General features: G+C 35.1%; 3 protein-coding genes across 7 annotated transcripts; 1 reads left to right on the forward strand and 2 right to left on the reverse strand.

Moving 5' to 3' along the window:
- Positions 1 to 68: 68 nt before the first annotated feature.
- On the reverse strand, positions 69 to 796 carry LOC144852112 (uncharacterized). The gene is made up of 2 exons (XM_078709829.1): positions 787 to 796; positions 69 to 714 (listed from the first exon to the last, which is right to left on the reverse strand). The coding sequence occupies exon 2, from the start codon at positions 627 to 629 to the stop codon at positions 96 to 98; it is 534 nt and encodes a 177-aa protein (XP_078565955.1). The 5' UTR covers positions 630 to 714; positions 787 to 796; the 3' UTR covers positions 69 to 95.
- A 1,349-nt stretch (positions 797 to 2,145) lies between these two features.
- LOC144851422 (uncharacterized) lies at positions 2,146 to 7,765 on the forward strand. 5 transcript variants are annotated; one of them, XM_078708870.1, is made up of 3 exons: positions 2,146 to 2,234; positions 2,456 to 2,729; positions 6,429 to 7,765. In XM_078708870.1, exons 2-3 carry the CDS (start codon positions 2,543 to 2,545, stop codon positions 6,743 to 6,745), a joined length of 504 nt encoding a protein of 167 aa, XP_078564996.1. In that variant the 5' UTR covers positions 2,146 to 2,234; positions 2,456 to 2,542; the 3' UTR covers positions 6,746 to 7,765. The 5 variants fall into 5 exon arrangements, with proteins under 5 accessions (XP_078564996.1, XP_078564999.1, XP_078565000.1 ...); XM_078708873.1 differs by lacking the exon at positions 2,146 to 2,234 and having other exon boundaries at positions 2,241 to 2,729; positions 6,429 to 6,755; positions 6,813 to 7,765; XM_078708874.1 differs by lacking the exon at positions 2,146 to 2,234 and having other exon boundaries at positions 2,241 to 2,729; positions 6,429 to 6,755; positions 7,030 to 7,765.
- A 9,311-nt stretch (positions 7,766 to 17,076) lies between these two features.
- On the reverse strand, positions 17,077 to 23,514 carry LOC144851885 (protein STPG4-like). Its single transcript, XM_078709537.1, has 7 exons — positions 23,239 to 23,514; positions 22,142 to 22,216; positions 20,576 to 20,815; positions 20,150 to 20,223; positions 18,199 to 18,253; positions 17,783 to 17,890; positions 17,077 to 17,591 (listed from the first exon to the last, which is right to left on the reverse strand). Exons 1-7 carry the CDS (start codon positions 23,416 to 23,418, stop codon positions 17,475 to 17,477), a joined length of 849 nt encoding a protein of 282 aa, XP_078565663.1. The 5' UTR covers positions 23,419 to 23,514; the 3' UTR covers positions 17,077 to 17,474.
- Between the last annotated feature and the right edge of the window lie 566 nt (positions 23,515 to 24,080).

Genomic DNA, 24,080 nt, shown 5'->3' on the forward strand with positions numbered 1-24,080 from the left:
TGGAAGTTTGACATTTGGTGCAAATTAAATCATCTTTTGTATATTTGGATGGCTCTGAAAAGAGCCGTTTGGTTTGGAAAAATGTTGCGAAGAGTTTAATACTTCTTGCCAGCCTTCTTTCTTGGAGACTTCTTTCTTGGAGATTTTGGCCTTTTTTTCGCAGCTTTCTTTGTTGGCGATTTCTTTACGGCCTTCTTTGACTTTACAGCAGCCTTTTTAGATTTAGGCTTTTTTGCTTTTTTCGGAGATCTAGCCTTCTTTGGTTTCTTACTTGTTGCTTTCTTTTTCTTGCTCTTTGTTTTTGGTTTCTTAGCTTTCTTTGCCTTCATTGCGGCTCTCTTTGCTGCTGCTTTCAGTTTTGCTTGTGCGGCCTTTTTCTTTGCCTTCTCTTTCTTTGCTTTGGTAGCAGCGTCGGTCTTTACAGTCTTTACGTTTAGCTTGAAGGAACCATTGGCACCAACTCCTTTGACGTGGACGAACCTGCCGCTGTTAACGCCTCGCTTCAGTGCCATCTTTAGATGGGTATTCATGGAAGCATCGACCTTAAAATTGGCCTGGATGTATTTGGCGATAGCCTGACGAGAAGAACCACCACGCTCTTTCAATGCTCCGATTGCGGCAGCAATCATTGCATTATACGTTGGATGAGCGGCCTTCTTTGGCTTTGCTCTTGCCTTGGCCTTCTTTGGACTCTTCTTTGGACTCTTCTTTGGACTCTTTCTTGGACTCTTCCTTGGTGAAGGCATTGCGAATACACTTTTCAAAGTTAAAACAAAACTTTTCGACGATGGAATTGCGAATAATAAATTGCTTGCAATTCGCGCAATTTATAGCCGATTTTGCGGACCGAGAATAAAAGAGACGCACGCGCTTGGGGTTCGCGCGCTGCATTATTTTCAAGTGCAATTTTGTATGACATTTTGTGCGAAACCAGTTATTTAATTGCTTTTAAATGCTATATTTAACTTAAATAAATTAATTTAATTAATTGATAAATATTTTTGATATATTTGACTTTCGTTTCGTTGAAATTAGTGACAAAATACAAATAAACGAATATGCATAATTTTGCTATAAACTTTTATCTATTTTTTTGGAAAATTATATCTTAAATTAACTTTAAAATTTGCATTTTTAAATTTTGATTATTAATGTTTTCTTATATCTATCTAATATATTGATATTTTATTAATGTGCACACAAAAATTCACGTAAAAATATTGAATCTAACCGAAAATATTATATACCAAAGTTTCATGGGTAACACAACTGCACCCAAGAATATTTTGCAAAACATCAGACCTCCCCACTCCAATGTCGTACCATAGAGATGGTCGTACACACAAATCCGAAGTGGGGAATGGGGAGTCGGTTTGAATTCGTGCCTTGTCCTTTAAAAAATGCAGAATACGATACATTAATGATTGTTATAATGACGATTTTAAATTAGTTTAGTAAATCATGGCTATATTCTATTTATTATTTGTTACGATACGGGTAGGCATAAGACTAGAGCGCCGAGTACATTAACAAAATGAGGCTAACTTTACTGTTCACAGACAGCAGCAGCAGGCCGGTTAGCTAGATAAGTACATTCTGTTTTCTGTATAGATAGTTATCTAAAAAAAATATTTTGCATAGATTTATAGCCGACATAGGCTAAGTCAGAACATTTCTGACAAGTTAATTTGAATTATAAATAATTATAATGATTAGGCTATACTAATAAATTATATTATCTAAACTTTTTAAATAGTGAAAATTTTCGCGTTCTGATACAATTGAGTATTTATTTACTTTTATCTCCATAAAAAATCCTGATTTCGCTTATATTGTTCTTCATTCATCAATATTATTACATGTATTTCTTTTTTATATTACAATATTAATTACATTGAACTGTATAAAAATTGATGACTTTATGTAAAAGCTCTTTCCATGTTTGAAAAAGTAATATACATGATATTAAAAATGACCTATTCAAAAAAAGGAGGGACAGCAGAATTTTAGAAAGGTAAAAAGAGACTATATTATGGCAATAATTGGAACAGTAATTGAGAGAACTAGGCCTAGTAGGCACTCGATAAAATTATGGCTCTGATTTTACCAGCGTCTGGAGATGGTAGACTACTTTGTTTGAGGGCAGAGAAACTGTCACGAGAGGGATGGCCTAAATTTTTTCTTCCGTCTTTATATCATCGTCAAGATTACACATAACATTAAAACCAATACAAGTTAGTTTTGCATTATTGATTTGTAAATTACTTCTCATCTGGTGCTCGTTTTGTTGCTTTATAATATCTCTAATATCACTAAATAATACTAGAGGTGATCTGGAGTATTGTAGGCTAGGCCTACACTACGGTTACGATCATCTCGTTTCGATACAGGCTGAAATAAGGAGTACGCCCCCATCATCCATTCAAAATTAAACAAGCAAGTCAAACTCTTTTAGGCCTAGTCCACTGGTGTAGCAGGGAATAGTATCCGCTTCGTCCTCAGTGGCGGTGGGAGGTTTATTGCAGTATTCAGCCGGGAAGAAATGGCATTGGAAGCGCAGACCATAGGGAAGGGATTTACACCTTCTGCCATGGAAAATTCACTTCATCCTATTTCTGGTTTTGAGGATAATTTTGATCCATTCGGAATTTCCAAGCAAGAAAATGCAATCAAGAAAAAATTACCAGTTCTCGAAAGAAGAAAATCTGAGGATTACTTGGCTTCATTGGGTAAGATTAAGAAGGGCAAGTTTTTTATTTAATAATAATATTATTAGTAATTAAAAGTTTACAATACAATGTATATTAGGGCCTAGCTAGGCCTATATTTATTATTAAATAACAAAAGGGTTCTACTCAGTTAACTAGGGCCTAGTACTAGTATAGTAGTATTATAAGTACTGTTGGGTTTAATTAATCTTTTTTGGCTCTCCTTTTCATTATAAACAAACAAATCTGTAAGCAAAAATAAAAAATCAGAAAAATAAAAAAGGTATGTGATCTATTTGTTATTTATTATTTATCTTAACTATATATTTTTAAAATTCAAATAATCAATTTAAATTAATTGTTTACTCATTATTTTTTAGATTATTACTGTAGGCCTATTTTGAAAAAACAGGACAATTTTTTTTTTTAATTAATAATATAGATTTTTCATTTCATTTATTCATTTAGCATCCATTCAACAATACATTTAAAATACATAACAAAGAAAAAAACAAACAATTGGAATATTAAAATTGATTAAAACCAAAGTGAGTGGATGCAAGGAAGACCCATAAAATCGACATGTCAATTTATTTCCAATGGGGTCCATTGCAAGAGAAATCGGAGATGTGAAAGTGAACAAGGATCATAAGAAAAGCATATGGAAATGTGATTTAAGATTTGAGATAAAATACATATATTAATAGGCCTACTAACCTACTGTACACAAACATATACACTGTCAGATTTTATATGGTGCAAGTCTATGATCTATAATTTTGTTACGGTCAATTAAATTTCCCACATATTGTAATTGTACTATGACCATCAATATTTATGGACAATAATCTAACGACAAGTTAATAAATAGATCAGTAACTTAGCAAGAGGACAGTAGGTCTGCATTATTAAAATGTAAAGTGAAAGTTATTAATATTGAATTGCTAGTTAAAGCAAATCAGTGAAGTATAGTGAGATTATGTTACATAGATTTAGTTAGTGGTCGCTGTAGACTATATTTTATTAATTATTATTATTTTATGTATTATATTAATGATTTAATGTTTAGGGAATATTCTATTTCTGAAGACTATGATAACATTTACCTTTTATTTAGCCTACATATGATTCAATTCATCCTTTTCTTGAACATATATTTTGACATGTGTGTGTTGTTTTGTTATGTGTTATTTGCACTGTATCAATCAATATCTTTTATTCATCTCAATAAAGTAAAACAAATTTTAATAAGATGAAAGGGACCTCCATGAAACCCCAAGGGGATTGTTTTTAGGAGCCCACAAAAAACTTGTTAAATTAAGATAATAAATAAATAAATAACCTGTATAGACAAATAGACCATGATAGGATCAACAGGGGACGTGCATTGTTTAAGGAATAGTATTGCCAGAAAAACAATGGCGTAATATAGATATATATGTATATTTGGCCACGCTGCTTAGTATAGTATGATTGGTTAGTTGGTTGTTTATAGTCATAGTGGTTCTTTTTTAATTAAAACTGTTTAAATTTGTAATCAGGATTGAAAACAATGCAAACATACAGTAAATTACTTCTTTGTTTGACTTTTTTATTGCAATTTCTGTATCTGTTTGTCAATGGATGAATGGATTGTCACCAGAGTCAACTTAGTATTGGAGGTTTCTTAGTATCCCTGTCAAATTAAAAAAAATATAGCAGCCTGTGATTATGTGATTAATTTACAACAACCTAAGGAGTGACAGTGCATCTTTAAAGCAATCAAATGAAAGCTTTATTCAGTCTATTATCTTTGAACTATAATATACATAATGTACAGTACACTAACTTTTCCATCAGTGATAGAAGTTAATTACCTTTAATACTAATTACTAAATACTGTATTAGTGCTACATCTACTGGTAAAAAGAGGCACAGGTCAAAGGTCACTTACTCAATTAGCAAATTATGATCCCCAACAGAGATGACTCAATTATTGAGATACAAACACAAGGAATAATTTCTACAACAATTTTTTTTATTAGAAATCTTTGCTTTGTTAATCAAAATTAATAATTGATTAGAAAAACCCAGTTTTTCACAACAAGTTTTTATAATTAAAAGTATAATAGTGCCAGATTTACAGTAGACACAGGAAATTTAATTGTTTGCGGCAAAGAGACATTTTGAATTAATCATTTATTCCAAATTTATAATACTACTGTATACCTAGGCCTACACCATATTACGTAGTAGCATAGTAAGTGAAATTGTAGTGAACATAACATAACAAATCAAGTGTCAGAAATGTTTTGATCATCATCAGTTTTTTGTGTGCCTTAGTATTAAAGATAGTCATATTAAAAGGAATATAAGTTGTTTCAAATCTGTGTATAAACCTAATAAAGAAAATAAAGTTTTTCAAAATTAATGTAATTGTAATTGGGAGCAGGTAGTAAGGTTCAATCCTGACCTAATACCAGGGTTGTAACTTTTTCAGCTCTACTCCCTAAGCCTCAAATTTATTCTTTATACTGGGTAGCCTCTTCAGACTGCTCTCCCAGAGTACCCAGTGTATATATATGATGAGTTTGCGACAGTGGCTGAACTAGTACACCGGGGTAACCCCTACTCGTCTCAAAAGATGTACTAGGCTCTTTATAGTGCACATGAGCCAGATGTGTACACTTGATCTACGGTTCATTCTCTTATCTGAGAAGACTTGTTCTACCACCAGAACCATGGAGCAAGTGAAGTCTCGACCCCTTGCCGATGTTATGGCTTGTTACGTAATTACGGTTCCACTTTTTTAACCGCTCGGCCACTTGCTCATAGATTATAAGCACGATAAATTAGTTTATTATTCATCCTGTAATTGGTGAGCTACTCGTTGTTGGATGCATGAAATAATTTTAAAAAATGCAAAAACTGTGCCCTCCAATCTCACATATGGAAAGTAAAGATGATTTTATTCATTTATTACCAGATGGGTTTCACATTGTAGACACGATGTCTATTTGATGTTGTCTAAAACAGGAAAACAAATTACAATGACAATTTATCTGCCATGTCTATGCATAAATATTTGATGAGAAATACTGTATAATAATCATATTTCCACGATTGTTTTGTGGTGTATGATGCTGACAGTGACACTGATTTTCAAAGTTCAATATCACAAAAAAATAAAATTAATCTGATAACTGATCTCAGCTGGTCATCAGGGGTTTTACATTGATGACCTGTTATGTGCAGGAACGCTTGCCTACAGTAGTAGTAGCAATTGATTTGGATTTTTTATTTGAGTTTTATCATCCCAAACCAATAATGGATGTAATTTCTCCAATTGAAAAACCTGGCGACACCCATTGGTGGAGCTACATCTAAATGGACAAGTTACTAATTAATAAAAAAGTTAGTATAATTAAGTGTTTTATGTTACTGTAGTACAGTATTTGTAACACATTATACACATTCTAAGAAATTAATATTTTTTATACAATCGCATTGAATTGATTATAATTAATAGATCTTTTTACTTGTTTTTATAACTATTGTTTGTGTCACACACTATTGCTATAGTATTATTTAAATAAATGTTTACTCAAAAACTAAAGTACATTTCAAAGAATATATTATTTATTATAATTAATTTATCATTATTTTTTATTATTAATTTTAATGCACAAGAACACCATAAGCACAAGTACTATAAATGAAGATGTATATTGCTTCTTTCAGAATCTAAACTAGAAAGATTGAAACATAGTTCAAGAAATGCATGCCCAAAAGAAATGATTCGATCACTTCAAGCTGCAAAGGAAGGAACCGTTAAACAGCTTGTGATGACCAGCCAAGATCTGATCATTGATGATGGTATAAACGAAGAAGAAATGCACTCAAGCGTGGTAAAGAGACGAATGTTTCCTGAACAAGCACGTACGATGGAGGAGGTCCAGTGTTTAGTTGAAAAAGATTATCTTAATAAATATTCACAAGAATCTAAACTGGCGAGTAAAAGGAAGATGCTACAAAGAAGCAAATCATGTGCTACTTGATTTCAAACATGTACCGATACCATGGAGGTACCAATACCATGGAGGTGGTACCGATACCATGGAGGAGGTACCGATACCATGGAGGAGGTACCGATACCATGGAAGAGGTACCGATACCATGGAGGAGGTACCGATACCATGGACGTACCGATACCATGGAGGAGGTACCGATACCATGGAGAAGATACCGATACCATAGAGAAGATACCGATACCATGGAAGAGGTACCCATACCATGGAGGAGGTACCGATACCATGGAGGAGGTACCCATACCATGGAGGAGGTACCGATACCATGGAGGAGGTACCGATACCATGGAGGAGGTACCGATAACATGGAGGAGGTACCGATATCATGGAGGAGGTACCGATACCATGGAGGAGGTACCGATACCATGGAATAGGTACCGATACCATGGAGTAGGTACCGATACCATGGAGAAGGTACAGCACCAATACCATGGAGGAGGTACAAAGTTGAAAACCATCAGGTTTACTTTCATTCTCCAAAACAGGACACCTTTTGATTTTATTCACAATGCATCGTTTCTTGGAAATGTCACAATGTTTTAAAGAAAAGAATCAGGAACTCACAAGTCTTGAATATTAAGTCCAGATAAATGGAAAATACTGGAAATACTCATCTTCCATGATCTGGTTTAAATGTTGATGTTGCATTTAATTAATAAATATTACAGTGGACTCTCATTGAGACATTTGTTATAATATTATCTAGAGTATTTTTAAAGAAATTCTAGTTTTGTTGTTATAAAGCTTTTGTAGAAAACAATTGTGCAATGGATAAGTGGTTGAATCAATGAAGATAATTTTGTAAAAATGTTAACAAATCTAGTCTTTGTTTTTCTAAGTGAAACAATTGTAACATTCAGTGTTTTTGAAAACAGTTATGTGTCTACAAATTCAAAGAAAATATTCCAAATGTCATAAAACATACCTCAAAAACACATATTCAGATTACTTTTTGTATTTTAAATATATATTTGTTTGTTTATTGCACGAGATTCTTGTCTTTTATCTTTTCTGTAAGCCTATAGAAATCTCATCTTATTCCCTCATCTCCTATTCCTTCACCTGTGATTCCCACATTTTTAATTCCCACATTTTAATTCCCATATTTTTAATTCCACATATCTGATTCTTACTTGATTCCCATATTTTTAATTCCACATATCTGATTCTTAATTGATTCCCATATTTCTGGTTCCCATGTATCTGATTCCCATTCCTACATATCTGATTGTCACATATCAGATTCTTGTACTTCTGATTCCCACGTATCCCATTCCCACATATCTGATTCTCACACTGTTTCCCACTTATCGCATTACCACATCTCTGATTGTCACATATTTGATTCCCATATTTCTGATTCCCAAATATCTGATTCCCATATCTGATTCCCACTTATCCCATTCCCACATCTCTGATTCCCTACATTTCTGATTGTCACATTATATCTGATTCCCATATCTCGCATTCCCACATTTCTGATTCCAAAATTTCTGATTCCCATGTGATTCCCACATTTCTGATTCCCATATATCTGGTTGTCACATATCTGATTCCCACATTTCTGATTCCCACATTTCTGATTCCCAAATGTGATTCCCACATTCCTGATTCCCACATATCTGGTTCCCACATTTCTTATTCCCACATGCGATTCCCACATTTCTGGTTCCCACATTTCTCTGATTCTCAAATATCTAATTCCCACATGCGATTCCCACATATCTGGTTGTCACATATCTGATTCCTGAGACCATTCTAACAAGCTTCAGAACGGCCACAATTAGTACAGTACTGTATTTACTTTATCATTTGTTCTTTTAATTTTAAGTTGCTGCTTATTTTTTTGTATTCAGTTTCATCTCACCAGTACTTTATATTACGTTTCAAATATCACAGATGTGTATATTGCATATTTATACTAAATATTTTCATTACAAAAACATATCTTTCAATATCTTATTGTTTTGTACAAAGTAAAATATATTATTTTGTAATACGTAATTGTTCCAATGTTGTATTTAATAAGGCCTAAAAACTGGTTTGTTCTCATTAAAATATGTTTTTATACCAGCAGTTTGATAGATTTACAAAACACCTGACTGTACATGTTTTAATGTTTATACATGATGAAATTGAGTCATATCGATACATTTTCCATCCAAACAGGTGTGTTCATCGAAAACAAACCGTTTTTAGGCCCAAAGCTACGTACGTTCACACTGTACCAAACAGATTCTGTATTGTGTAATCGAGCACTGAAAGGGTTTCCACCTCCGGACTGATGCCGGGATCAGTGTGAACGCTAGCTTTATTTGTGACTAATGATGTACAGCTTATTAAAGACAGTTTATTATGATAAATGTCGTTTTCTCTTCTTTTCTGTGTAATTTACATATTTAAGGCCCATTTACACTAGGACGATAACGATCGACGATACATATACAGTATAAGCATGCATTTTGTTTAAAACAACCAAAGAAATTAGAAAGGTTTTCGTTCTAGAACTATAGGATAATCATTTATGCTGTCTTTGATCAAAATAATATTTTTAAAATTCCAATCAAATGACGTCATGATAAATAAAAACAATAACATCGTTGTATTGTCACGATATTATTGCTCTTACTAATCATGACGTCATTTGATTGGACGTGTGGAAATATTATTTTCATCAAAGACAGCATAAATGATTATCCATAGTTGAAGAATAAACAGTTTTTATATTTCTTTTGTTTTATGTATGAAAAATGCATATTTGTCTATTTATCGTCGATCGTTATCGTCCTAGTGTAAATGGGCCTTTAGTGAGATGTTCAAATGTGCATATTGTCACGTGATTTGCACGCCGATGTTGGTGAACCATTTTCATTATTTTTCACTTCGCGTTCTTCCGATAGTGATCAGTCATCGTTGGTTTCGAAAGCAAATATAGTTTCAGGCTTTTTAACACTGATTAATAGATGTCGTTCTGTGATGCTCCAATTAATTTTTCAAACTTATCATCTTTGCAAGATGTTTTATGACCTGATTTATACTCTAGCTTTATTTTGCTCTAGTAACTGGGAGACAAGTAGGCTTACTCTCCTAATAAATATGGTTTTAAATCGGATCGTGTAAAAAGCTCTATCTACTTTATGTGACAAGAAAATGATGACGTCATATAACTAGCATATTTGGGCACATCGCACATTTTTTGTCAAACTAGTTTGATGGTAGACATAGCTTAAAGCTCTGTCTACACTAGTAGTGATATGCCCAAATATGGTAGTGAATGACATCATCATGTCCATATTTTGTCACAAATTTTTGTTAGTGTAGACAGAGCTTAAGACATACATGTAGGTTATTTAGGCTACATTTATAGTCATATTTCGACAAACACATTTCACGAATATTGTTGTTTGTATAGTTTACTTTAGTCGTACCTGGAAAGTACTTTCCCAAGCAAATTTACAACAACATTTATTCAATATTCAATATTTTACAAAGTTTATGGGTTAAGATACACAGAAGCCAAAGTGGCTTGTCTTTGTAGTCCTAAGCATAAACATAAAACATATTATACGGACGCATTACATTAACAAAAAATGACAGTTTGAGAAGAAAAAAAAAAAAAAAAAAAAAACACAAACACAAACACAACAAAGTGATATTAAGCTAAATGGATAGTGATTTCGACTGTACTTGCCTGCGCCAATTTTTGTCAACTTTCAGATAAAAAATATAAAAAACTGGTTTTCTTGTTTGCTTAATTTGCAAACTGTAAGCATTTTAAATTAAGCTGTTACTTATCTGTATAGATTACAATAATGCTAACGTTTCATACAATATTTTATCCATATTAAACAGCGTATTTGATGATATCAGATTTCCAATCGTGAACCTATACTTTAATTTGCAGATCGTCAATGACACGTTCAAGAAAACTCGTTTAATTAACTTGCCTCCAAGCATATCTTGTGTTTCCTACAATGATATCACATACTACTGTACAGATACAACAGTAATAGTTTATGGAAATGCAATTTTGAATTTATATTACATCAATGATGAGAGAGAAGCATTACTTTTATAACGATGGATGGAGACATTCAGTATTAAAAATTTCTTTCGTTTCTTTTGCATGTTGGTCAATAACCGGTAACGCACGAGCTACAACGTATACGGGTTAATATTATAATTCGTACCGTATATCGATAATCGATATGAAAATGTGAGTCGTGTACTTTGTAGATAATTTATGTATAGAAAATTATATTGATGGTTGTTAATGGTGGATAAGACTTTTGCCCTGCAAGTGACGTCGCGGTTCGATCGAATCCGACTCATGACGTTTTATAGGAGTTTGTGAGGATTTATTAGGACTCTGATTGATCAAAATGAAAGTATACTGTTATTACCCATTAATGATATTGTATACATTACATATTATATTTTACTATACTATTATGCGTATTCATAAGGGAATAATACTTATATCATACATAATGTATGGAAAGCCTCAGGCGCATTTTACAAGGCAACATAAACAGTCAACTGGAATTCAGACTTGATTTTAGTATTTTAATCATTGTAGTACTAGTACAGGATGAATCTTCGGACTCAACAAGGTGTAGGCCTACATTAATAGGGGTGTGTCCCCTGAAGTGTTCAATTTCTCATGGTACTAAACAAACCTGCAAAAGTACAAGCGTTTATATCCAAAATTTTATTTCATGCCATGTTTTACGAGTAAGGCTGTTTTCGTGGTTTCACCATGGATGTACAAATAGATGCCACTGACGGTTTTAATTTGTGTTGAACGAATTGCAGATATCTATTTTTAGAATATTTTCCAATTGTAATATGATCACATGTACACATGTGCCTGTTTACCGTCAGTGTACATTAGTAAACGGAAAGACTTAGGTGAAATCGATTAGTTTTCCGGGAGGAGAGCGCACAATTAAACAAAGTGCTCTTATAGATATAAGTACTGCGTCACTTAATGCTTAAAAATCGGATGTTAAAATAATATCTTTTCTCATTATCCTTTCTTAAGGGCCCATCTTTTATACATGGAATTAATGATGGGACATTAATTATTTAATGAATTTGATGCTCGGGTGTTTATGATGGAGATGGTCATTGGATAAGTTAGGCCTATGATGTTTAAGATTGTGGTTTTGGTTGGGTGGGTGCTTGCGGGATAAGGGTGATGGATATCTTGATCGCTTGGCTTGGTTTTTACACAAATAGAATAGGCCTTCCAACGGTTGTCGGCAACAAATAAATAAAACACTGTATTTACAGCTTGCTATAGCGTGTGTTCGTAAACGTAATGGTTTAATTGCTGCATGCCCTGTGTATCTCAAATGTTTTATTTGCGTTAACAGTTTCAAATAGGTGTTTTTGGTATCAATAAAATGCGTCAAAATTAACAAACCGAAACAGGTGCTGCTAATAGCATACACGGTAATGCATATAGATTTTGCGTCTTCAATCAAAAGTGGTGTTTATGACGTATTACGACGCGCGCTATTTAACGCTGAGTTTAAAATAGTACCGTTATTGCCAAACTCTGTTTATAGGATATTTGCAATTGCATTTGATATACGGATTTTGGAACTGCCATTATTGCTCTCAGGCGGTAATTGTGCGCTAATGATTTTGTGTGATGGAAAACACTATAGACACGGTAAGGAGCCTGATTGCAGCTACACCGACCAATATGTCGTAAATGAGTTTTGAGTAGGCCTTTTGATTGAATCTATTTCATTAAAATTCCGTAAAGTTAATTCCTATATCAAGTATGATTTTTACTCTGTATTCATCGATTGTGCCATGAATATGAAATTTGAATAATCGGTATTCAAGGAACTAAGCTTTGTTCCCACTAGGGCGTAACGCAATGACGTAAGCGTGACGTAAGCAATTTAACCAATTACAAGCGATGGGTTCGAAGTTCGCTTGTGATTGATCAACTTGCTTGCGTTGCGCTTACGTCCTTGCGTTGCGTCCTAGTGGGAACCAAGCTTTAGTATAGTAACGTAGATACGGTAGTGGATACAAGATGGTTCGGGGAATCATAGGCGCCAGTTCAGATGATCCATCGCGTCTTGGGCAAATTAAATTGCGTTGCGTCCAAGTGTGATGTTTAAAGCTTGGTTCCCACTAGGACGCAACACTAGGACGTAGACGCAACACAAGCACGTGATTGTTCGAATCACTTTGCGTTGCGTTACGTCTACGTTGCGTCCTAGTGGGAACCAAGCTAGTTAGTCACACTAAAAAAACCTGTAAAGCGCGCTGTAGTTTGTTTGTCTGCCTGATCATTTAGTACTTATTTGAATAAAACATTCGTCGTCGTGAACTGCTGTTTAAAACAGTATCTAGCCCTGTGATCTGTCACCGCCCCTTCGTTTGCTCCAGTTCTAGAGCTCAGAGTCACGCTTGCCATTACTGAGTGCGTGGGAAGTTTTCTTAATAATATATTCTTTATAATCTTAAAATGTGAACATTATTAACTGTATAAGTCCGAATGTGAAAATAATAATAATAATAATAGTTCATTCTTATATAGCGCATATAAGCAAGCTCTCAATGCGCTGAACATTATTACCCCAGTCATTTCCTGATCAAATACCTATGGAAACATACTCCCATATATGCAGCTAGTAATCAGCGCAAAGTTGTGTGTTGATCTAACCGGGTACCCATTTATACACCTGGGTGGAGAGAGGCAAACGTAAGTAAAGTATCTTGCCTAAGGATACAAGCAATGCGGCGAGAGTTGGATTCGAACCTCGGTCTAACGATCAGTAGTCGAACGTCCAACACACAGCGCCACACGCCCTCAAAATAGATCTACGGTCGATCAATAGTTCTAATTTTTTGAGAAATAAGAACCGAACTTTCGAAGCGTTCAAACTATTAAAATTACGAATTTCAATAAATTCAAAACTGGTGCTGCTGCATTGTCAGAATGTACGAACAAATGCCGATATCACGTGGTAGTTGCAAATATATATTAAATTGACAAAAAGAGAATTACTGAATATTTATCAATCCCCCCCCCCCCCCCCATCCCCCACCCCCACCCTCTTACCAAAACAAAAGAACCCACAAACATTCCCCAAAATATACAAATCATTGTTATAGCAATCTCCCACCCAGTGCATTATCTGAAACAGGAGTTCAGTTACCTTTGTGTCGAGAAAAACAAAATCATATTATATTAAAGTATTATTTATAATTTCCCGTGTTTGTCTAGAAATTATATCATGATTGATAGCACGTTTCCTTTAGAGATAATCCAAACATTAATTAATGTCATACTCATGTATCAGCAGGTTATTGTAGGCTGGCTGTATGTCATATGTGTGCGTTCACATGATCCTGAAATATAATTACGAATTCCTAACGCTTAGTTCCCACTAGAGACACAACACAGGGATGTAACGCAACGTAAGTGAGTGGACCAATCACAAGCGTTGGATTATTCGCACAGTCGCTTGTCATTGGTCAACCAAGCTTCAGAGAGGACACGTACGTTTATCCATCGCGTCGTGGTTGGTCAAACTTGTACTGTACCAACACACTAACGACGTAACGCAACGTAAGGAATTTGACAAATCACAAGCGATGGATTATTTGAACTGTCGCTTGTCATTGGTCCACGTCCTTGTGTTGCGTCCTAGTGGATTATAATGTACGCCTATTGATTCATGACAGAGCATATATGTTTTTCTTATTTTTTTCTACCGAGCTTTCGGCTACGTGGATTAGCCACTAGTTATAGTGTAGTTTCAAGAGCCGGCGATTTGATTTAAGTATTGGTAAAAAGATAAACATTTTGGCACACATGGCGTTTCATAAGTAAGGAAAAGACAATAGGTAGAGACTTGGGCAAGTTACGCCATGTTAATTCATTGTGCGCATCAAAAGGTAGAGACTTGGGCAAGTTACGCCATGTTAATTCATTGTGCGCATCAGCCAATGGGTCCAGATTCTGAGCCTTCCCAAGTACTTACTGCAGTAATGGCTTAACTTTATCGTCAATATTCACAATCTTTTGTTTGCTGGACTACGACGTAATTAATATTTAAAGTCAGAGATTCACGCTTTAAAAGGTTTTGCGGTTAACGACAGACGGTTAAGATGGTCTTAAATCTCTGGCTTATATGAAATGCATTTCTAACTAATTATTCATAATTTTATGCTGTATCGGAAGAAATGGCGGTGTATGTGCGTCAATCATAGCTAATTTGATCAGAATTAGTGGAATATAATGTATTTAGTCCAAAGCCATAATGACAGCCTAATTGAGGTATAAATACGCCATAATTAAATGAACAATGGCCATATAGAACATGTTATTACGACTTTCTCATGGAAATCAGTTGATGATAAACGTGTATTGATACGCAATACTAATTTTATTCAGATATTCCGAAATATGTAATACTTATTAAATTATAAGGGTGAGTAGGTCTAGGCCTACAGGAACTGTTATGTGTTCAGCATTTTTTTTCAATAAAACTGTTAAACATAATTCAAATTTAACGACAACAAAACACAATGCGTGGGTGACTGTAATATTCACCTTGCATAAGTAATAGTCTAGCCTGGGGCAGTAGATAGCGATATGCTTACAAATTGTATGGCAGGGTAATTAAAACACATTGCTTCTCCCTCTGGCTAAGTTCTAGCATTGAAAATGCCATTCTTAATATTACATAATAGCGTAATCTGTCTCAGAACAAATACTCAGAACGATATGTTATTAACATCATCAATATGAAATAATATCTGAGACAATCAGATGAAATACCACGAACAAACTGAGGAGTCCAACTTATATAAAACTGATTAAGACCTCCAGTGAATATTATGAGAAATTTCCCGGAACTGAACTTTAATGAAGCAAATTTGCCCAGAGCTGACCTTTAAGGAAACAAAACTGTAAAAAATTGTGAAAATGGTCGACCATACTAGCAGTATAAACTGAAATTACAGTACAATTATGAGAAATTATACTTTTTTGCCCGGAGCTGACCTTTAAGGAAACAAAAAAAGTTGTGATCGCCTACGCGTCTCCACTTACTGATAAATGTGTTTAGGAGTTATTAACATTACCTTACATTTTACAAGAAAGGTTTACAAAAGAATATACTAAAATAAATCATTTACTGACAATATAAAACATTGATTCATCTGCACGTTACCCGGCACGTTGTCGGAAACCAATTAGTCTAGAAAACAATGAATTCACGGAAAGAACATGAATGCAATTCTAGATATATCTTCACATTAATGGATCTATCGATTAGTATAAGCACCAGTTAATTATTCTTTTGCAACCTTTAAACACAAATACTTGAATAATTATGAAACATTCACGAAAAAACTTTTGAAAGTATTTTTAAACTCTAAACCAAAAACCGTGTTGAATTGAAATTTATACTTTACTGCTTAGAGTTCCTTCTCCTACAGCCAACCTCTTCAGGGGACACTCCTACTAAGGGGGTGGGGGTGGGGGTAGGGGGATAATAAGTTCCGTGAAAAGAGTTAGGGAAAATGTATGTCAGCTCTATTCACTATATAGACACCATTTTAATTAAAAAGGAGACGATTTGTTGGGTCTCGAACGTGTCCCCTAATAGGGGTCTTGAACCAATTTTTTACGAAAAAAAAAGTAACCTGGAGTTATTTACACGGCCAGGTAGGACTTGCTGATGATTGAACCAAGAACTTTATGCGTGATTGAACATCCAAATTCCTTGTTTGAACACACACAATCAAAATTTCGAAGAGCCACGTCTTAAAAGGAGCCTTTGACACAAGGGGACGTTCCTGCTTGTTGACCGAGTGGTGAATTCACAACGAATTTAATCATGATCACTAAGTGAACATTTTAGGGATTATTATTGATAAATGGATCTTTCCTTAAGAAAGTGGATTTATAAGGATTACAAGAAGATTATTCTATCTTACACAATGTTCCACTAGAAGGAAGAAATGAAGGTGATTCACGCTTGAGTGAATAACAGGTGAGTAAAATTACGAAAGACGGATTATAATATCCTCGATCGATTTATTTCTAAATTATCTGGTCTATATTTATAAAGAGAAATACCAAACCATGAAATTGCATTTCAAAGTTATACCATATCATGTCTCTTCTGAAAACTCCCAAAATATAGGCTAGCTACTGCAGTAAAATAGGCTAGTTACTGCAGTAAAAAAGATTAATTTGAAATCAAACTACAACAAACTATTTGTTATCAGATAATTTAATAGTAATAATAATATTTATTCGGCAAGTTAACAAAAGTAGGCCTACATAATTTACCAGGAGCAAGGGATAAAACAAGATCTTATATTTGATGCCAGCTGCTGCCCTTTTAAAAGCGGCGTCAAATAGATTGTAGGCCTATATCGAACTTCAGAATACAAAGTTCTTGGTGGATAAATATTCAAAAATGTTCAAACTTGAGTATTACTAACGTTATATTTACATCGTATCGGTCATCAGCGTTGTGATAGCTTACATTATGACGCCAAATTTGTGAACTGGAGTGCAATTGTGATGGACTGCTTCGTTCCTGTCCTGTAATCGAAAATTCCTTAATCTTTTTCCTGAAGTACGGTATGGAACGCCAATATACACTCAAACATTTTGTAGTACAGACAACAACCATGTGATCATCCTTATTCATGGCAGATTAAACGCACTGGTAAAGAACAAGCCATGATTACGTCCCATCTTGATGATGGTTGCTGGTTGTGGTGATTGGTATGTCTTTTCGTATGTACCAGGCCCTGGAACCTTCTGTAAAGTCAACAAAAATAATAATGATAGTAGTATAGTTTGAATGGTTTGTCCCGGGAATTTTTTTTTCCCATTAGGTTAAGGCAGAATTTATAGAGGGCCTTAATCCACACATGATCTCATTGTCTGAATGTAGGCCTACATTCTGCAAATTAAACACATTCTTATTTGTTGAAGTGATGTATACATACCGTATGTGAAGTCTTGAATCGAGGGGTTTGCGATTTGAAACTCGACGAGATGGTGGGTGCTGTCGACGGCGATGTATACTCATAGTGACACGGTGCTGGGTTTTTCGTCTGAAAAAAATTACATTACAAAATACGTGAAATTATCAATATCAATATAGATTTAATTTCCAAATGTATTATTATTATTGTAACGACGGTGAATGGGTCACCTTTCTTTTGAAAGTTTAAAATAATTATTACATTTCAAGACAGAAAACTAATGTGCATTGGTTCCCACTTGGACGTAACGCAAGATCGCAAGTAATTTGACCAATCACGACGCGATGGATCATCCGAACTGTCGCTTGTGATTGGTCAACTCACTTGCGTTGCCTCCAAGTGGGAACCAATGTTTACGTTGTTCAATCTCAACTTACCCCTTTAAAATATATCGTAGGAAATCGTTGACTGTTTGATTTGAATATTGCGTGTCTGTAATAAAAAGAATAAATATGTGTTTAGAAGAATTTCACCTCGCACATAAATCGCAAAATAGACGCGAGTACCCGGGCAACGAGCATTTAGGAAAGGTTTGTGAACTCTCGTATAACGTTTATAGTATTTTGTAAAATAGAGTGGATTATCATATCTTATTTAGCGAACGTCACTACAACTTAATGAATAATCTATACAATCACTTCTGGATTTTCTTTTTGGCTAAAAGTGTGATGTGCATATATCGTTAAATAGCAAGTAATGCAAATTGAATATTATGTAAATGTCAATAAACTGCGTATAACTGTGGACGAGACATACCACAACTTTCTTCTCGCCTAAGGGTCCCTTGTATCGAGTGCTGTCACCAAACGGTGCCCGTTCGTCTGTCCACAGCGACAGGGGATGAATGGACCAGTACACTGGGATAACCCTAACCCTACTCTTCCGAAAGATGTACTGGGTTCTTTGCATGCATAATACGAGCCAGATGTGTACACTGGACCTCTAGTTTAAAGTCCTTATCCGAGAAGACTTGTTCTATCACCAGTCGAAGAGTGACTTAAACCTGTACTGATTTTATAGGTACGGTTTGCGGCCTTACCGCTCGGTCACATTATATTGATCATCGCGCGTTGTATAAGGCCTACATACACTTAGCTACAGTAAATAATACGCGATCGAAATCAATAAAATACCCTTGTAAAACGAATTATTGTGGTCACTCGCACATTAGACAAAGTGAGGGGTAGCCTGCAGCAGACTTTATTAATTTCTCGAATCTATATCTAGGTTAAGCCTTCTATGTTTCTTGACTTTAGGCCACAATAAGCTCAATTAACCCAGAATAGTCTAACGAAGGAAATTATTATTCTTTACAATCGATCCTTGTGATTTACTAGAAAACAAGTAAATATACCAACAGAGGCATAAGACGTCTCGACGCCAACAAATAATTACTATCATTTTGCCAATTGACTGAAGTCTTCTCACAACTAGACGCACCGCGTAACGTAAGGACTTAAGCGCACCACAGGTAATGTGACCAATCAAGAGCGAAATGTCGGATGATCCATCGCGTGATGATTGGTCAAATTACATGCGTTGAGTTTACATCATTTGCGCATGCCTACTAGCCAATCTGTGTTGTGATCGCTTCTCTGATTTAGCGTGGTAGTCGACGAAAGGGTTAATTTATCGTCGTTGTTGTAGACTTGATCTTTCTTTTGTTTTTTATTGTTGTTTTTGTTTAATTTCATCTCCACTTACAGAGTCGATTGGGTAGATACACTGTGCATTTCAAACAATGTTGATGTTTAGATTAAAACATTTTTATTACGCACATGAGAATAACTCAATACATTAACACGAGAATAACGTATATTTCACCTACACATAAATTATAATTATGTCTGCATGTTGTTACTGAAGATAACACAATCAGTAAGAACATTACGGTTGTAATCCTAGCGGGGCATGATGTGACATTGTTTAAAACCTTAGCTTGGTTCTCACTAGGACGCAATGCAGGCGAGTTGATCAATGCCAAGCGGCAATTCGGATAAGCCATGGCTTGTGATTGGTCACCTAGCCTTGTGCTTACGTATCTCTACATACTAATTTCCGAAGTATCAAATGTATATTTGGTAATACACGGGGTAATACAGTATCTCATTTATATCACATGTGGTGCCTGTATTATGTCAGAGGCTAAAGGTTGGGTTTCTAGTCATACTAGATGCAAGTGAAACACAGGTGATGTGGTATTCAAATATTCCTATGATACTTCGTAAATAGATACAGTACAGTATACCGAGAACGGCTGTAAATATGTCCCATCATGACCCGTATTTACCTATACTGTAGTACATTATGCCTACTACTACTACTTACTTAGAGGGTGATCTATGTGTTGAGAGCGTCAGGTATTTTTCCATTGGATATTCAGTTGGACAAACGTTGATATCCTGACAAAAAGAACATTTGAAAATATTTTTAATAATCTTTATTTGCTAAATAATCTTAAGCCCTGTCTCACTATGAAACTATGGGTAAGGTGTTGGTTGAAAATACTTTAGGCGTGTTGGTTGCCCTTGCTTCTTTTCCCAAGTTATCCGAATTCTGTTTCAATTTTTAAGATGAATATTTTCCCTTTACTAGTTTTCACCATCAAATTGGTCATAATTTCTGTGTGAACCACGACAAACCGAACATTACAACTAGCAATAATAATTACAGAACTCACGAATTTATTGACACTCGGCAACGTTGTGTGTGTGAAAAGAGCCTTAAGTTAAATATCTAATACTGAATGATTACCTTATCCTTAAAACCTGGGAGCGCTGTTCGTTCAGTATTGTTAAATGTGTAAGTCATATGCTTCTTGTCAAGTTCGTATGCTAGATCATGTTGCTCATACGCCCCTGGAAGCAAGATGGCACCGCGCTTCTGTTTCACCGGTCGTTTTCTTCCTTCAGTCTTGAACGTACACGAGGCATCTTTTGTTTCAAGATCCATCAAGAAATCCCTGGACTCGTACGCACCTGGTACTGGTGTCTCCTGAACATGACAGTAAAAACTAGATTGATTATCTTGTCGGTGCTAACATAAAGCAGGGAGTTATGTACTCCCTGCACACAGGCACACAAAGTAGGCGCGCGCGTAAGCTTATAAAAACTGATTTGTTTTATCATTATTTATACGCGCGCGATAAATTATGTCTGTGATGTTAATTAACCTAATTAAGCTAACCTAGTTTTAATGTTTTTTAAGCAGCTAGTTAAAAATAAAAGTTTACAGCCAAACAATTATAAATGTGTGTGATCCGCTGGGCATTAATTGCGTGCTAGCTTATAAAAAAACCTTTCACGTCGATTGTTAATTGGTTAGCCTACTTTGCCGAAAGGTCGTACAGGAAAAGATTACGTTGTCATTATTATTATTATTATTATTATTATTATTATTATTATTCTGTTGGGAAGAGTACGAAGATTGATCCTCCCATAATTTTTAAGATAAGGTTTCCAAACTTTATAGGCCCGGATGTGAAGAAAATGTTGCGTAGATAGTAACCAAGACACTTTCGGATGATCCATCGCATCGCGTCTTGATTGGCCAGCATTACTTGCGGCGCGCTTACGTCATTGCGTTGCGTCCAAGCAAGGCTATCAAACCTTTGTCCAAGAGGAGGAAACAAGCTTTACAAGAGATAGAGCGCGCAAGAGTTTAATCCATGTGTTTGGCTATGCCCTATACGCACGGGAATGGATTAATTAAACATCTCAATGGATCATGAAAACGTAGCAAATGTAGCTTAACTTTAAACCCTTTGGTTTATAATTCAGCTTAGTGGAGATTTACGGTAATAAATAAATGCATCAATTGTTGATGATGTTGTTGTACCAGTATTTACATTGCATGTTCCCGAGAGATTCGTGACGTCACTATGTACTTTGATTTCAGTACCGGTAATGTATTGGATTTTATCGCAGTAGACGATACGGCTGCTCGTCTATGATTGTACATACCGCCTGTATATATGTACATACGATTTACTTATGGTTAAACATATTCGTAATAGAATTGTTAGAGCAGCAAAACCTACGCAAAAACTCCACCTTTTCATCTACCTCTTCGGGCTTACTTATTTACCCGGGTCTATAAGTTGGTGGTCTAGATCTACCACCAAACGATGGTTGTTCCATGAAGCCATGGTAGGGAGTACTAAGCCTGAACGGGCCCTTTTTTAGAGGGTTATGTTGGTAAAGGGGAACCGAAAAAACTGGAGGAAATCCAGACACTATTGGCACCACGCCCGATAAGATAAAATGATGACGTTTTACTTTTGTCACCGTCATTCTGGTATTCATTGTTTTGTGTTCTTACCCTGATAGTCGATCGCCACCAATCTTCACGACCCGATACTTGACCCTCATAATTCTCCTTTAAACTTCTTCTATCCTGAAAGTATAATATTTAAATTGCATAATTTGCTACATGTTTAAAAACTATCGATGTTAGCTTTCACAGTCCCACCCAATTTCACTTGTGTTCCTCAGTTTCCTGGACTTTCAACATTCTCACTCCTGAGGACGTCGAGAAACAATACTTTTCAGAACACCCACGTGGCTCCCGATTCTCGTGGTGTACCTCAAGTGTTAAATAATAATATAACAACGTAATAATGAAAGGGAAAGGGCGTGATTTCACAGTTTATAAGTGAAGAAGCCGGAGATGTTTTACGCGCCATGCAATATCTGACAATAAAAATAATGATATAGACGAAACTGTATTGTCAGGTTTGAAAGGCATTCGATCACAAAGATGTTGGGAACTGATCAAAAAGGGTATGAGTTATATTGCCAGCCTAAAATAATATGAATGGTGTACACATTTGAAAGATAGGTTTAAGTAGAATGTTGTTCGTTATGATGGAACCCATGTTCAAGAAATTATCTATTGTACTTGAACTTTCCAAACACGAGACAAACAGCTATCTGGTGCGATTAGTTTTGCTTAAGGATTGTCATTAAGCTCTTTAAATGCTGTAATCTTTGTTAATAGAAATTGTTGATCATTTATTACGCTTAAAAATTTATTTAAAGCAAACTTGAACATTCTCGAAGAAATTCTTCAATATTTTACAATCGGAATCGTACGATTAACATTTTCAGTCGTGTGTTCACAAATCCAGAGAGGAAAAGAAGTCGGGACTGGAATTTAGGGTATGAGTCCTAAAATTGGCCCGGAAATGGGAATCCATGAAGGAACTCTAGGAACGGGTACAAATCCAGCGGAAGTGAAGTACGTATGCATATCGGCAGACACGGAAATTAACTTAACTTAATTCAACAAATAGGGCCTATAGGCCGGTAACTTAAACAGTGCCCTGTCAAAATGGTATATTATTGGGTGCCGTGCATTTAATTCGTGCATTGGTAATACGATTGAAATAAAATGTTTCGTATTTTGAAAAACTTTACCTTTTTAGGTGTAGGTCGATCATAGACGGATACATACTCCTTCCTCATGTTCGGTGTTTTAGGTGTAGCTATAGTAGTATTTCTCGATTTTCTTCTCGATGATTGTTTCGATGTTTTCTCCTTACTGTCATCTAAAGGTGCGCTAACCTTCCCCATCGTCGACGTAGCCTCTGGTGCCATTATAGGCCTATCACAGACTCACTATTTGTGTTATATATTATTTTATTATTACAGATAGGCTGTATATATATACAATGGCGATAAGAGCTTAGTTATATCTATCACTGCATGGGTATGACCCCCCTCGCCATGGCAACCATATACAATGTTCTTTATGTCATTCTAATCCCACAGCAGTTACAGGACATTGTTTTCTGAAGAGGCTATTATATTATAGTTTCCGTCTGGTCATTGAAGCGTGTTGATATTTAACAAACCCACGGATACACTCTTATATATATTTAATGTCTATGCAGACGTCAATATTGAAATTAGGCATTGATTTTTAATCGCTTCCTGAGTTTACCTGTTGAGCAAAAACACCTGCTGTTTGCCATGCAAAAAACAATATATATTTGAATAATTATCATAAAAAATAGATCGTGTAGGAGGCAAATTCAATACATTTTATTTATTTACTCCACTCCTCAACAAAGTATATCAAGATCAATAAAATTAATGATTGATCTAAAATCATAACAATCCGAGGCGGCGTGATGCACTGGAAATAAAACGTTGTTACAAATTTCAAATTAAGACATTTTATTTATTTACTCTACTCAACAAAATATATCGCGATCAATAAAATGAATTAAATTTAAAATTGGAGCCAGCGCGATACA

The sequence above is a fragment of the Antedon bifida genome, chromosome 9, assembly GCF_963402885.1.
Source record: "Antedon bifida chromosome 9, ecAntBifi1.1, whole genome shotgun sequence".
Classification (NCBI taxonomy): domain Eukaryota; kingdom Metazoa; phylum Echinodermata; class Crinoidea; order Comatulida; family Antedonidae; genus Antedon; species Antedon bifida.